The following is a 14,123-nucleotide window of genomic DNA, read 5'->3' as shown; positions in this document are numbered from 1 at the left end:
TACATTTCTCCTAGGAGGACAGCACTGCAGGTATAGTATTTCTGAACTGCTAAATTGGGGGAAATTAAATGCACTGGTGAAATGGCCATTTCAGCCTAACAGCAAGGAGGTGCACCATTTCACTGGTTCATTTTGCTCCCCCCACTTGGAATTGGGGGCAAGCTAAATGGATGGGTTTAATACCTTGCAGTGGGAGGAAGCCAAACCAACCAGTGAAATGTCTGGCAGTCATTTAAACCTAACAGGTCAAATGAGGGCCTGTGCTTCTTAGCTACTAGGTTTAAATGGCCCAAACAACCAAAATTAACTAAACAAAAGTTCAGTACAAGTTCAGGGAAGGCACCTTCCCCCAGCATCAGCTCGGAGGTTCTGAATTGGGCCAATTTTGTGCCGAATTTTGGTTTGTGAGCCAGTTCTCGCCCATCTCTATTTACATTATGTAATGTATTTTAATTGGGTTTTATTGATATGGGGTTTTATATTATAACCCACCATGAGCTGGCAACTTGAAAGTGGCAGGAAACAAATCTTAATAATAATAATAATAACAATAACAACAACAACAGTGCAAAATATACTCTGTTTACTTTCAGACATACTTTTGCTTCCAGAACTCAGACAAATTCTTTGGCAAAGTTTCTATGAGATCTTAGCAAATGAAGTCATTATTTCCAAGGCTAAATTTCATTAGGGTGGTCCTGTTGAAAGAAAACCAAAAGAAGTGTCTTGTGTTACCTGAATGATGAATAGACCTGTTGCAGCACAAGCTTTCATAGCTAAAGCCTGTTTCATTATAAATGACTCCATGTATAACAATACACATGGATATGAATGGAAGGACTGTGAACAAAGGAGTTAGGCCATGATATGGAAAAGGTAATGACTGTGTCATTTCTATTTAACACCTCAAAGTGCAAGATGAGCAGAGTAGCCATCTGCAGCAGTAGTAATGGAAAATATGCTGTCTCCCTAATTACTATATGTTAAACAAAATATCAGTAATAGATGGGAAATGCCATATGCCCGTTTAAGACCTGTTTTATATAAATACTAGTAATCAAGCCCGCTGCAGGGGAATGCAGCGGGCGCTAGGTCCTTACTGTAGTTGTCGGCGGGCTGGTCATCGGCGGCGGGCTGGTCGGCGGCGGCGAGCTTCTTTTGTTGGCGGCGGCCTGACGCGGCGAGAGGCGCTTCGCGCCTCTCACCGCATCAGGCCGGGAGGAACTGGGAATCGGAGGGATCAATCGGCAGGCGCTTCGCGCCTGCCGATTGGTCCCTCCGATTGTCTGTCGTGAGGAAGGGTCCAATCCGGACCCTTCCTCATCACGGACTAATCCCACCTCTACATCCCTTACCGAATTATTTAGTCTGTGGCGCCCATGGCGCCACGGGCGGTTTAAAGATATTTACTGATAACTGCTACTTTAGAAACTATCTGTACTACAATAAATCTGTTAAGATTTTTTAATTGTAGACAACTATTGAGGTCGATTTTCAAATATCAATAAAATAATTTAAAAATTTAACATGCACAAATGATGAACTGTTTCATGTTACCTTAAAGGCCACAAATTTGATTGTGGCATAAGGTTTCATGGGGTCTAGCATAAAAGACTAGCACAGCTAGCCCCTTGAAAGTGGGAAAAGAACACAAAGTAGCTAAACTTACCAATCTAGATTCTTCATCCACTCTTTAAGGCAAGCAACAAATAAAGATATGAAATAAACACTTTAGGAGCAGCCAAGCCATATGACTGTGGACTAATGGCTTAGTATTTGTACTATTTAAAATATTAATGCAAATCTAACATCAGTTTTACATAAAGCACAGATAAGAGATTGTTGCAATTAATTTCCTAACCTAGAGGCCCTAACCTAGCTATTGGGCAGGAACAGGTATTAACCAGAAATTCTGCCAGGAACTCTATTGTAAATCAATCCAAAACAGCATAACCCTAAATTAAAATAATTGTACAAGTTAGCCAAGCAGCAATGGTGAGAAGAGTGGTCAAAAAGTAAGGTGAACCTGAGCAGCAAGGAGAATTAGCAGGGCCGGAAGTCAGGCACCAGGAGAAACAGACAGGAAGGACTTCCCTTTCCTTTTATAGTCTCCCAGGTGGAACAGGTGGAAGGAGACTGGAGACAGGCCAGTGAGGGTGATGCCAAAGAATCCTAATTAGGCAAGGCACCACACCTAGCCAGGGAGAAACCAACAGTCTGGGATCAGACTAGGGAGAAAGAGATAGCCAGTCTTGGTAAAGAAGAGGGCCACGGTGTTGGAATCCCATCTCCCACCCAGTTCTGAGACTGGGGGGCCAGTTGCCCTGTTTGGTGGTCGCTTGCTCATCAGCTGGCTCACCTCTGGGTGTCAGCACGTTAGAGCAGGCTAGCACTTCCACGTGGAAGAAATTGGAAGGGATGCGGCCAGGGGCATGACAGGCCACTTGACTGACTGTTAGTTGGATGGATGGCCAATCAGGCGCGCGGTGAGTGCAACTCCCCTTACCACCCCTTGCCGGTTTTATTAATGGTACATATTAAAATGGGGATTAAACATCAAATTTCTTTCAATATGGATTTCATTAGTGTTGTGAAGCAGAGAAATAAAATCTCTGGTTTATTTTTTTTTAATTTATTTATTTTTATTTATATACCGCCCCTCCCCGGAGGCTCAGGGCGGTTTACAGGAAACAGGAAAAAGATATAGATATATGGTAATTGGATAACATTTTTGACAAGAACTCAAGATGTAATAAAAATTGTTATAGGAAACTTTTCAAATAAGAAAAGGAAACTAGGAAGAAATTCATTATTTATTTTTCTTTTTAGCACAAATTTTAAAATTTGGTCCATACCTTTTAGATCTATTGTAACATTCTTCACTAACAGAAAATAACTGGTATAAATTTGAAACATATTTAATTAAAAACATTTAAGCCATACTGTTTCTTAATATTGGTAAGAATGAATTAAATTAAATCAGTATTTAATTTTATCCTGGCAAGTTTCCATAGAAGTCAATGAACTTTGTTATCCCTTTTACAGATGTAGAAACATTACTGAGTGACACCACATCATTTTCATGCAAGGAGATGTTGTATTCATGATGACCAGTCTTAATACCAGATAAGTTTCCCCTGCTGTGCTATAAGTGCCATAATCATGAAGGCCTGCCACTTTCAGCCTTTTTCGATTGGTTGCATACCTAGTCAAACAGACTTTCCATTTCTTCCTCGCCATACATTTACATTCCTCCTTTATGAAGGTCAATGTTTTATGTGTCCAAATTGCATGTCTACAGAGGGGGAATGTGAACCAAGTTTAAATCTGAGTAATGTATTTTCTGCTAACACATACACACTTCTCTCAGCCTCATCTGGCATCCCCAACCCTGGACAGAGAGTTATAAACTGGGCTGCAATAGCATCTCCTCTGAATGAGCTCACTTGATGGGCTAGCAAACAATGTTCTTCACTCTAATTCACTGCAGCAGCTGTGCTAATCCAATGCCTCTGGGGGTAGGAGATGTGTTGATTACTGGCCTAGTTTAGTAATTAGACACATCCACATTTTCAATCCTCTTTCACCATTTTTCCAAGCATAGTTGGCCTGGTCTGAGAGAATCTCATCCAAATTCCTTACAGGGCCCCAGAGATTTTTCTCAGCTAGTGATGTGAAAATGTAATAAAAATATAGGAAATGAGGATGAGGATGGGGCAGGGTGTTTATCATAATTTCCCCCCTTTTCTATTCCTTGGAAAATGAAGAAAAACTGGAAAAAGCTAGCTTAACCATTTCCCCCTACAACTTGATTTTGGTCCTCCAGGGTTGTCAACCTCCAGCTGGGGCCTGGAGATCAGTTGTTTTGGAGAAAGTAGCTGCTTTGGAGGGTAGGTTTTATGGCACTATACCCTAATGAGGTCTCTCCCCCATGCTCCATTTCCATATTTTCATGAATTTCTCAATCCAGAATTGGCAACCGTACTTCATATCTCTGTGCCCAGGACAAGTGGCAGTCGGAGACTGGTCAGTGAAATCCAATATAACAATAATGCACTAGGTTTGCTACTGGTGTCACTACACTCAATTATAGCTGGCCAAGCTGAACACTTTAATCATTTTCTTACAATAATTTAATATATATTCAAAGAGTCTGTTGTGATTTTGAGCACACTGCAACCAATAAGTGTTATGATACTCCTCCAGCGCTGATCCATATAATTAGCCCTATTCCTACTGAGAACACAGGCCAAAGGCAATATAACATAAACCCCTCTCTCAACTCAATTTAGAACTCTGAACTGAATTCCAAGATGAATGCAATATAAATGCAGGCTCTTCCCTTGGCACACAACTTTTGCCATTGCTTGGATCGTTTTCAATAACTACAGCCTGCAGATGCCAATCGGCAAGTTGCCAATATCCCCTTTTAAGGCAAAACAAATGAGGAGATGGCAGCATCCCAGTTTCAGACGTTCCTGAAAATGCAGCTTATTAAGAGCTTTTTCAGTCTACCTTGTGATCTAGTTTTAGGATGAAGCCCCCCCTTTTGGACACATTCAGACACAGACAGACAGACAGACGCAGGAAGTACAATACAGTCGCATTTAATTCCCTTCTCAATCAAGCAGCTGGATACTAAATCTCATACCCAATCTCAGCCCAATCTCATACTTTCAGGGTATGATACCTCAAAGGATGGTTGTTGAGGATAAAATGAAGAAAATCAACTTGGGTCCCCTTTGAGGGGAAAGGCAGGGTATAGATGAAATCATTAAATAAGTCTCCATTTCCAGTAATCACCTGCTTAAGGGGTAGACAGCTGGAAAAGGGCCTCTGGTGGCTGTCTCAGATAAGAAGCAATTTTTTTTTGGGGGGGGGGGGAGAAAGCAGCCCTTTGGATAGCCTGGCATTAGATTTTTTTTTTTTAGGGCATTACCAGTTAAGACCAGCATGTCACATTGTTCCTAAAAACAAATGGGAAGACCTGGAACATATCTGATCATGGAGGAAATATGCTGTCATCAGCATATGCAACTGGGTTGGATCACAAAACAACATCAGAGACAGAGGGTAGCATTAGGAGAGAGCTCATCAAGCCGTCACCAACTGGTTTGTGGAGTCCCCCAGGGGGCAGTTATTTCTCCAATTCTGTTTAACATCTTCATGTGCCCTCTTGCCAACTGGTGTGGAGGTTTGGGCTGGGTTGCCACCAATATACTGATGACACCCAGCTTTTCTTCCTTATGGATGGCCACCCTGACTCACCCCCAGAAGCATTAGCCAGCTGCCTGGAAGCAGTGACAGGGTGGCTTAAGCAAAGTCGTCTGAAGCTCAACCCTTCAAAGGCGGAGGTTCTGTGGCTGGGCAGGAAAGGTCCAAGCAAGGAAACATGCCTACCCAAACTTGATGGAGTACAGCTATCAGTGGCCAACTCCACCAGGAACCTGGGAGTGATTCTTGATGCCTCCCTCCCAATGGAGGCTCAGATCACGACAGTAGCATGGCTGGCATTTTACCATCTTCACCAAGCCAAACTCCTAGCGCCCTACTTGGCCCCAGAACACCTAGCCAGAGTGATCCATGCAACAGTCACCTCTAGGCTGGACTTCTGCAACTCACTCTATGCTGACCTGCCCTTATCCTTGATCCAGAAACTACAACTGGTCCAGAACACTCCACCACCTCCAACCTCCTGGTGGTCCCTGGCCCCAAGGAAGCCTGCTTGACCTCAACCAGGGCCCGAGCTTTCTCCATTCTGGCCCCTACCTTGTGGAACGAGCTCCCAGAGGAGATCAGGGACCTGATGGAACTTGAACAGTTCCGCAGGGCCTGCAAAAGGGAGCTTCTCCACCAGGCATTTGGTTGAGGTCAACCTAAACCGCTGCTTCCCATTGCCCCCCTCTGAGCCTCTCTCCTACAACGACCACTACGAATTCGCCCAACCCGCTAGGCCTCAGTATGTCTTGCATGTTGCAGGTTAGATGCCACTTGCCCTTTTCTTATGCTCTAACCGCAAACAGAGAATCTATCGGTAGAATTTTTTTTTTGTATGTGCATCTTGGCCATACCATAAACGGTTCCCTCATCCGGAAAAAAACAAATACACACAGGCACACAGCTAACTCATTTATCTGCAGCTTGAACCCAGGGCTTGCTAAAACTCTCACACTACTATACCTTCCAAAAAGCAAAATTTGCCAGCAGCAGAAGCCTCAACTTGTCAGAACAGACATCTGAGAAAGAAATCCGTACTATGATCCTTCCTCTGCAGGAAAAATCATAGAATAAAAGAGACCTGGCTGAGTCTTCTGTTGAAGTCCTGAATTAGTGAGAGGCCCACAAAAGAATCTTCCTCATGTGATCACTAACTGGAAACTTGTGTTGCAGGATGGGACACCTAAGCATCACCCTCATCCATTTATAAGGCCAGAAATGTCCCTCAGTCATATTGGTCAGCCTGCCAAGCCCTGGGTGAACAAGACTTTTAAGATGATCTTTCTAGTCTCCTGTTACCTTCACATCAGAACTGCTCTTAATTTACTTCCTCCACCTTGCACCTTTATAGTCTCAGTTTCTATTTATATTTTTCAATGCTCTTTCTGATATTTGCACTTTCCAGGACACCTTGCCTCAACACCTTTAATTTTATGAAAATGCCGTTCTCCTGTCAAATTCTACTTGCTGCACACTGCTGATGGGATTTTGAATGCTTCTGCAGAAGGTAACAAATAAGCCCTCCTTCCGTAGAAGTTGTTTTTTTATATACTGCTTTTCTCTACCAGAAGGAGTCCCAAAGCGGCTTACAATTGGCTTCCCTTTCCTCTCCCCACAACAGACACTCTGTGAGGTAGGTGAGGCTGAGAGGGCCCTGATATTACTGCTCGGTCAGACCAGCTTTTATCAGGGCTGCGGCAAGCCCAAGGTCACCCAGCTGGATGCATGTGTGAGAACAGGGAATCAAACCTAGAATGCCAGATTAGAAGCCCCCACTCTTACACTACACCAAGCTGGCTCTTCACCACCCCTGAAGCCACTAACACTTCTCTCTATGGCTAGAATGTGGACATGAATCTTTCCACTTTTTCTATGCTCCTTTTAAATCCTACTGATTGGCTGTGTTAATAACAGTTCATTTTTAAATGATTGTCACACTTCAAGATTTTATGTTTTATTCTTGTAAACTGCCTTACACAGGTTTTCAGGAGAGGTGTTTTTAGATTTTGTGTTTAAATACTGTAATCTGCCTTTAGCCTCAGTGAAAAAAGCAGGCTAAATAAATAAAATTAAATTAAAATATTGTACAGAATCGTAATCTATACCACGGTTTATTCTGTGATTTACCCTGCTTGTACTGCATTGTTTGTAATTCCATTCCTTTGCACTGCCTATGATATTTCATGTCTGATACAGTTTAGGATTCACTGCATGGATTTTACCTTCTGGAGCTAAAACAATTCCACAGGCCCTGCAAAAGGGAGCTCCTCCACCAGGCTTTTGGCCACGACTAGTAAACAAGCCACCAATCACCAACCAGAGCCCAGGGGCCCTCCACCATTCACTGCACTAACAGAAAACACAGAATCTCATGGCAGACACGGTGAGTTGCCAATTGTTGAATGTTAAATGTTAAATTAGGAACTGTACTATCCGATAAAAGTTCTATTGTTAAATCTGTTATTTTATATCCAAGTCAGGATGTTTATTGTATTGCATTGTAATATGAAAGCTCCTAATATGAACTGCCATGAACCCAAAGGAAGAGTGGTATCAAAAATAATATAATTTTTTAAAAAATATGTGAACGATTTCCCTATTCATCATGATAAATAAAGCAACAATAACAAGGAGTACTGCCGAAAGATGCATAATGTCCGCAACTGAAGTTCTAAAACTTTGTGGAGAGATGCCAGAGGGCTTTTAGATTTGGCTGACTGGATTCAGAAGCAACCTGGCATGATTTGCAGTAACAGCAACAAATTGTTTCCAAAGGGTGACCTGCGTAGTTTGCAATCCTGGAATCATTCAATGCTAGCATTGTCAGAGGGGCCACTATTCAATGATTTCAGACTATTAAATACATTTTGGCTCCAGAGAATTCACTTCAAACGTCCTGTGTGAATAGACTAAATGCTTCTCAATCCAATTAAAACCTGTGCAGGTTGAGAGCATGCATTAAAAGTCAAAGAGAAATGCTGAGCTAAGAGAAGTTTCTATTTACACTATATGGGAGTCTGACTATGAAATCTCCCAGGAATCTCCTACCCCAAGGGCAAAATAGAGAATTCTCTCTCTTATATTTTCATGATAAGAGAAGGACTAATGTGGAGCTAACAAAGAATATGGCCTCAGAATCATCTTCCCTAGCATTTGGGTAGAGCTAACCATCTGTTGTCATTCAATGTGGAAGCATCAATCCAGTAATTATAACAAACTGGAGGCTTGCAATGAACTGTAGGATGGAGAAACATTTAGAAATTTCACATTCCTTAAGGATTCTATAAACTTGAGCAAGCTAATTTCCTCTTATTTACCCACCATTAACTGGATCGTATGTATTTGATTCCTATCAAGTGGCTACTTTTTCTTTTCCTTTCCCTTTTCCCCAACCTAAGTTTTGTGATTAGAAACTAGTATTTACTACATTTAATAGTAAAATACCTTGGCATGTGCTAATCACAAAAACAACAAAACTAAGATAATTATGTACAAAGTCTGTATAGGGGATGGAGAACAGTTCACAGTTAATGTGGGGAGGCAAGACAAAGATAGAGAAATTGACCTACTCAAGCCCCAGGAGTTTTTGAAACACTGAATGGTGAGCTGTTTATGGGTGTGGTGTCAAAAGACTGACATGATTCCTGCTTGTGCCCATCAGTAAGACAGCAAAACAAGGCCACCCACAGACAATGTAAGGATTTCTGCATACCCAGGGCCTTTCCCAGACATAGTGTATGAATTTTAAAAAAGACACACATGTGCATATAACCCACTGTGCTACTGTGTGAGATGATTTGGAAGTTAATTCCTTATCTAGTCCTGGGCTTCAACAATGTCACACTACATTATGGGTATGGAGAATTTTCCAGCTTTTTATCTTCTCTGTGATTCCTTGCTAACACTCACTGTGTCACACTGTTGAATAGAGTCTACAAGAGTTCTTAGACCATACCATACCTCCCACACACAATTTGCTTGACAGTATGGTCACAAGGGCAAGAAACTTCAACGGTGATTGCTGCTAGATACCACTGTCCTAAATGTACTTACTAGGTAAGTAAATCCCCATTAGCTCAATGGAATTTACTTCTGATAAAACATGCTTAGGATTGCACTATAAGGGAAACAGACACAATTCAGCATCGACTATAAATGTATACAGTTCAAGAGAATTGAAAGCTCTATTCCATGCTGAGCTACCCAAGGTGGTAGGTCCTTACCCCTTGGAGCTATAACTTTTATATTTGGCATATGGGGCAGGGAAGATGGATGCAGAGACAGGGAGAAGAATATGCATGAAGCTCAATAACACGATCTTAGGCCTACTTTCAGTACAAGATGGGGCATAAGGAGAGATGTACCAAAGGCTTTGTGGAAAAGTTTTGAAGAAACTGAGACAGATGGCATTACGAGCGTTGTACTGGGAGCCTTCCACTTACATAGTGTAAAAACTGCTGGATCTGAGAGCAGACAGGAATCTCAAGAGCAGCATCTTGTTGCAACATGCAAAGTAGAAGGAAGGGCCCGGGGAGAACTCCAAAATTTCCCTTAATTAACAGTACAGGAAACCACAAATGAAGTTGCTCCTTCTGTTTAAAGGTACAGTTCAAACCTCAGCTTCAAATGCTTTTAATTTGCCATGAAGAACAAGGTTCTGGGGATAAGCAGGTAACGCACAGGCTTAACAAGCCATCAATAGTAAAATGAAAGAGCCTGGAATTCTGATCTGCTGGAAGACAAGTGCTTCTAACTTTTGATGTGGCTGTGATGTAGGACAAGACATTCTATATGTGCACAGAGACCTTCCGTTATCATTATATCCCATGTTCTTGAAAGCTGACAAGAAAGTTAATACATTTGAAACATGGTACTGGGGGAGGGTTTTACAGATATCAAAGACCACCAAAAAAAAAAAGCAAATAGGTGGGTTCCAGATCAAATCAAGGCTGAACTCTCCCTAAAAACTTTGGTCACATTATGAGAAGACTCACTGAAAAGACTGTCATGCTAGCGAAATTTGAAGGCAGACAGAAAGGAGGAAGACTTACCACAAGATAGATGGACTGAATACAAGCAGCCATGGCTCTCAGTTTGCAAGGCTATTAACGATTGGCTGTTTTGGAGACTGTTAATTCATAGGGCAGCCATAAGTCAGAAGTGACTTGACAGTACTGAAGGCACACAAATGGGCTGAGCTTTGACGACAAAGTCCAGCTGAGAAGTACTTGAGATAGGCTCAACACTGAATTTAACATTTTAATTTTAAAAAGTTAATGGTTACAAATGTAACTTTATCACTTATGCCTTGTAATCTGCCCTTAAGAAAGGCAGGCTACAAAAATAAAGTTATTATTATTATTAATAATAATGATAAAGGCAAGCATCCCTCAGCTGGCTTTATTCACAAGAATGCCGTAGGAACTCACACAAACACACACCCCGGTCACTTTAGTTTTAAGAATGTAAGAACATGTTTGGGTAAAATCAACCACTCTCTCGTCCAGTTGTTTCTGCAAAGTTCACAAGTAGAGCATGAGGAACATAACAATGACTCCTTTGCCCTGTAAAGTCATCAGAGATACAGTGCTACTGAACATGAAAGTTGCATTACAGTTGATGTGGCCAACAGCCATTTATCCTACAGGAGCCATCTTTAAGGCCTGACTTGGCAACAAGCAGTTACAAAAAAGCTGCCTACACTTCTAGCCATAACCATTGTAGCAATGAGTCCCATGCTATCCAGCAAGTCAAGAGCTATTTTAACTGAGCAGTGCAACCCACACATTTGCACCACCAGTGTAAGAACCAAGGTGTAAAACAGGTTTCCATTTTGACCTCCCAAATCACATTTACTCCACAGGGTCCATCCCTTGACTTATAAGCTCTTTAGCCAAGGGGCTAAACAGTTTGACTGTTGGTATTGCTCTTAAAACCGGATGTATAACCCTAACACCATAAATTGCCAGAGAACTGAGAGCTGTGTACAGCCAACAGGAAGAAAAGCCTGCTTGCCGACACTAGAACAACGCATTTCTGCATACCCACAGGAAGCTTATCTGCAAGGCATGCTGCAGCTTTACAACCATAATTCAGAACAAAAGCACCGCAAGGGCCCTACATACATGTACAGGCGTGAGAAAATGCTTAGAATTGTCTTTTCCCAACCAGGGCTGCAGATGCATGGCAAACAGAAATCATCACTGTATCCTTTCATTGTAGACCCTATTAAATTTCTGCCCACCTATAAAAGGTGCTGGATGTCTATCAGCAAAAGCTAGGAATCTTGCAAAAACTATTAGTAGCTAAAGAAGTGGTGCTTTTTTTCTTGTTCCCATCGTGTAGCAATTCTGTCTTTCCACTGCTGAAAACAGCTACTCTACGAATACAGGTATTGATATCACTGGCAGCAATTAAGGCTATGTGGCTTAATATATATGGGTCTCTACCACTGCCTTACAGCTGTCAGGTGTCATTTATTCCAAAAGACTATTCCTTATTTATTTATACATTCAGAATATGTATATGCCACCTCTGCAGAGATCTGCCCAAGGCTGCTCACAACTAAAACAACAAGACAAACTAAAACAAGACCTTACAAACAGCATAAAGGAAACACTGAGCCACCTAAAATGGTGTTTCCTCCGGCTAGAAGACCACACGATAGCTAAGAAAGATGCAACCCCTCAATTAAAAGCCTGGGTAAAAAGATGTTCTGGCCTAGAGTCTAAGGAAAGTAAGATAAGTGCCAGGTATTCCAAAGCAAGGTGCCAACAACTGAAAAACCCCTGTCTCTTATCACCCATCACCACTGCAGATATGAGCACAGAGAGGTAAACTTAAAAAGAGGATCTTCACAGATGGTCTCGACAGGCTTAAATAGTCATTTAAATCCATGGCATGTAATAGATATTTCTTGTTTTAGAAAACACAGCTCCAAAGTGACTGATATATTTAAGAAAGTCAGAGCAGATCTCTATGAAGCTGACAGGAAAACTTTACACACTTGCACTGAAATGGCACCTCTGCTTTTGAATATGATTAACAGTCTTTGAGATCAAGAAGCAAAAGTTGCTAACACAAGCACATAAAACTTTTGCTATTTTTGCCATCAGCAAGATTCCACAAAGAAACAATGATGTAATTGCTAGAATAGCTCAATGCTGTGTGTTTTCCTTTTCTCCCTTCTATCCCTGCTATGGCCAGCCTACAGAAATAAACAGACTTTGGCCCTAAGAACAATTCGTTTTTTTTCATATTGCCTGTTTAAAATGTATTATTCAACAGTTTGTGCCAAGCGTAACCTGGAGCTGCTAAAAACAATTTTTTAAATTCTGTTCTCAGGCCTGATCTTTTGTTTCCCCAGCACTGGAGCCCAGGGACAAAATGCCATACTTGAGAGATGACCGTAGTCATTCTAGAGTCCAAGATCAAGCCTGTTGGGCTTCCAAGCCTATTATAATTTGGGAGGAAGAAGCTGAAGCAACTATTTTAATTTCTGTTCGTATGCAACACATCCGCAAACCTTAACGCAAGGCCAGACAAGAGTTCCAAAGAAGTTATAAAACAGGATATTTGCATAATGCCATTAGGGTGTAAAATTTAGCAAGAACATTTTACAAAACCCAAGACCTGCTGCAGGAGCGTGGGAGTTCTCCAAGCAGGACAGCTGCCTTTGCATTCATCTGGCATCATTAAAAAAGCAGTAGATGGAGGTCCAAAAAGCTAAAAGCATATTTTCTTTGGTTCAGCTGCTGCCTTACACAAAAGACAAGAAAGAACACAACCCATCATGTCTGTGACTTACATGCATGCACCTATGTAGATTTCATAACCTGACACATCATTTACTGATATCGATGCCAAGCATTTCTCCCCATACTTTCCTAGCCTGCATTTCCATCTCACCTTCTACCACCCATTATGATCAAACAAGTTCCCCACCAGGATCTCTCCATTGTACTTCCATGCACAGCTTTCTATTAGGATTTCGAAAGGAACAAGGTAGGACGGGTCATTCCAAACCTTATCAACACCAGATCTCTCTGACCCAAAGAATGGACCACGGAGGAAGGAAGGGAAGCGGAAAGAAACAAAATAGCCCGCCCACCCCCCATGTCCGAAGGCCGCTTCTAAAATCAGTACGAATTCGTTTGTGCAAAACACTAACAGATTTGCAACCAGTGTGCTTTTAACAGGGGAGAGGAAATACAACAGGAAGGAGACCTGGTGGTCTAGTCATTTCCCTAACCCCCCCCCCCCCCGGTGTTTCAACCCCAATGCAATGAACGGGGGGGGGGGGGGGACGGGCGAGAGAAACCTCCAAGTATCAGAAGGCTAAATCCCAAAGTACTGGTCCTGTTTATTTTAAAGAAAATAGATCGCTAGGGCTTCGCCTCCGTTTAGCCAGCAACGCGTAAGGGCGAAGACCAGCAGGCTGCAACTGCTTCAACTTGCTGCGAGATGTTTTGCTTGCAAAGTTCGCCCCCGCCCCGGCCCGGACTTACTTTCAGCTGCGATTTGGACACTTTGCCGCTCTTCTCCGCGTCCAGGGCCGTGAAGGCGTACCAGATGGATTTTAAAAGCTCGGCTCTCAGCTCCATGGTTCGAGGTGGCCGATGACAGAGTCCGCTCGCGGCGCTGGGAGGACCTCCCGCTCAGAATCAGGAAACCCGACGCGGCTCGCCTTCGCAGCCGCCGGGGCAGGCGGACAGAGGCCGGGGTCGCAGCGCCCCCTCCCGGCCCGACGCCGCCCAGCCGCTCCGCTGTTGCGCTTTACAAAGGGAATTTATTCACTAGCCAAGGAAACTAATTCTGGACCACGGATCAGGAAGGGCTGCTGAATCTTGCGGGGAGGGGCATAAAAGCCAAATCATAAATAATCTCAGTGTTAATTAAAAGTTTGC

At 42.5% G+C, this 14,123-nt stretch overlaps 1 protein-coding gene across 1 annotated transcript in view; it reads right to left on the bottom strand.

Annotated features, from left to right (window-relative positions):
- The window catches only part of DEF6 (DEF6 guanine nucleotide exchange factor), a 45,977-nt gene extending 32,077 nt beyond the window's left edge, over positions 1–13,900 (bottom strand). Inside the window, exon 1 of the mRNA XM_077334532.1 lies at positions 13,725–13,900. Coding sequence (XP_077190647.1) covers positions 13,725–13,820 — 96 coding nt within the window. The 5' untranslated portion in view covers positions 13,821–13,900. The remainder of the gene's footprint in view (positions 1–13,724) is intronic.
- Positions 13,901–14,123: the final 223 nt, after the last annotated feature.

Source organism: Paroedura picta, chromosome 4 (assembly GCF_049243985.1).
Source record: "Paroedura picta isolate Pp20150507F chromosome 4, Ppicta_v3.0, whole genome shotgun sequence".
Taxonomy (NCBI): domain Eukaryota; kingdom Metazoa; phylum Chordata; class Lepidosauria; order Squamata; family Gekkonidae; genus Paroedura; species Paroedura picta.
Note: the sequence above shows the minus strand (reverse complement) of the source record. Positions and strands in the feature narration are given on the sequence as shown.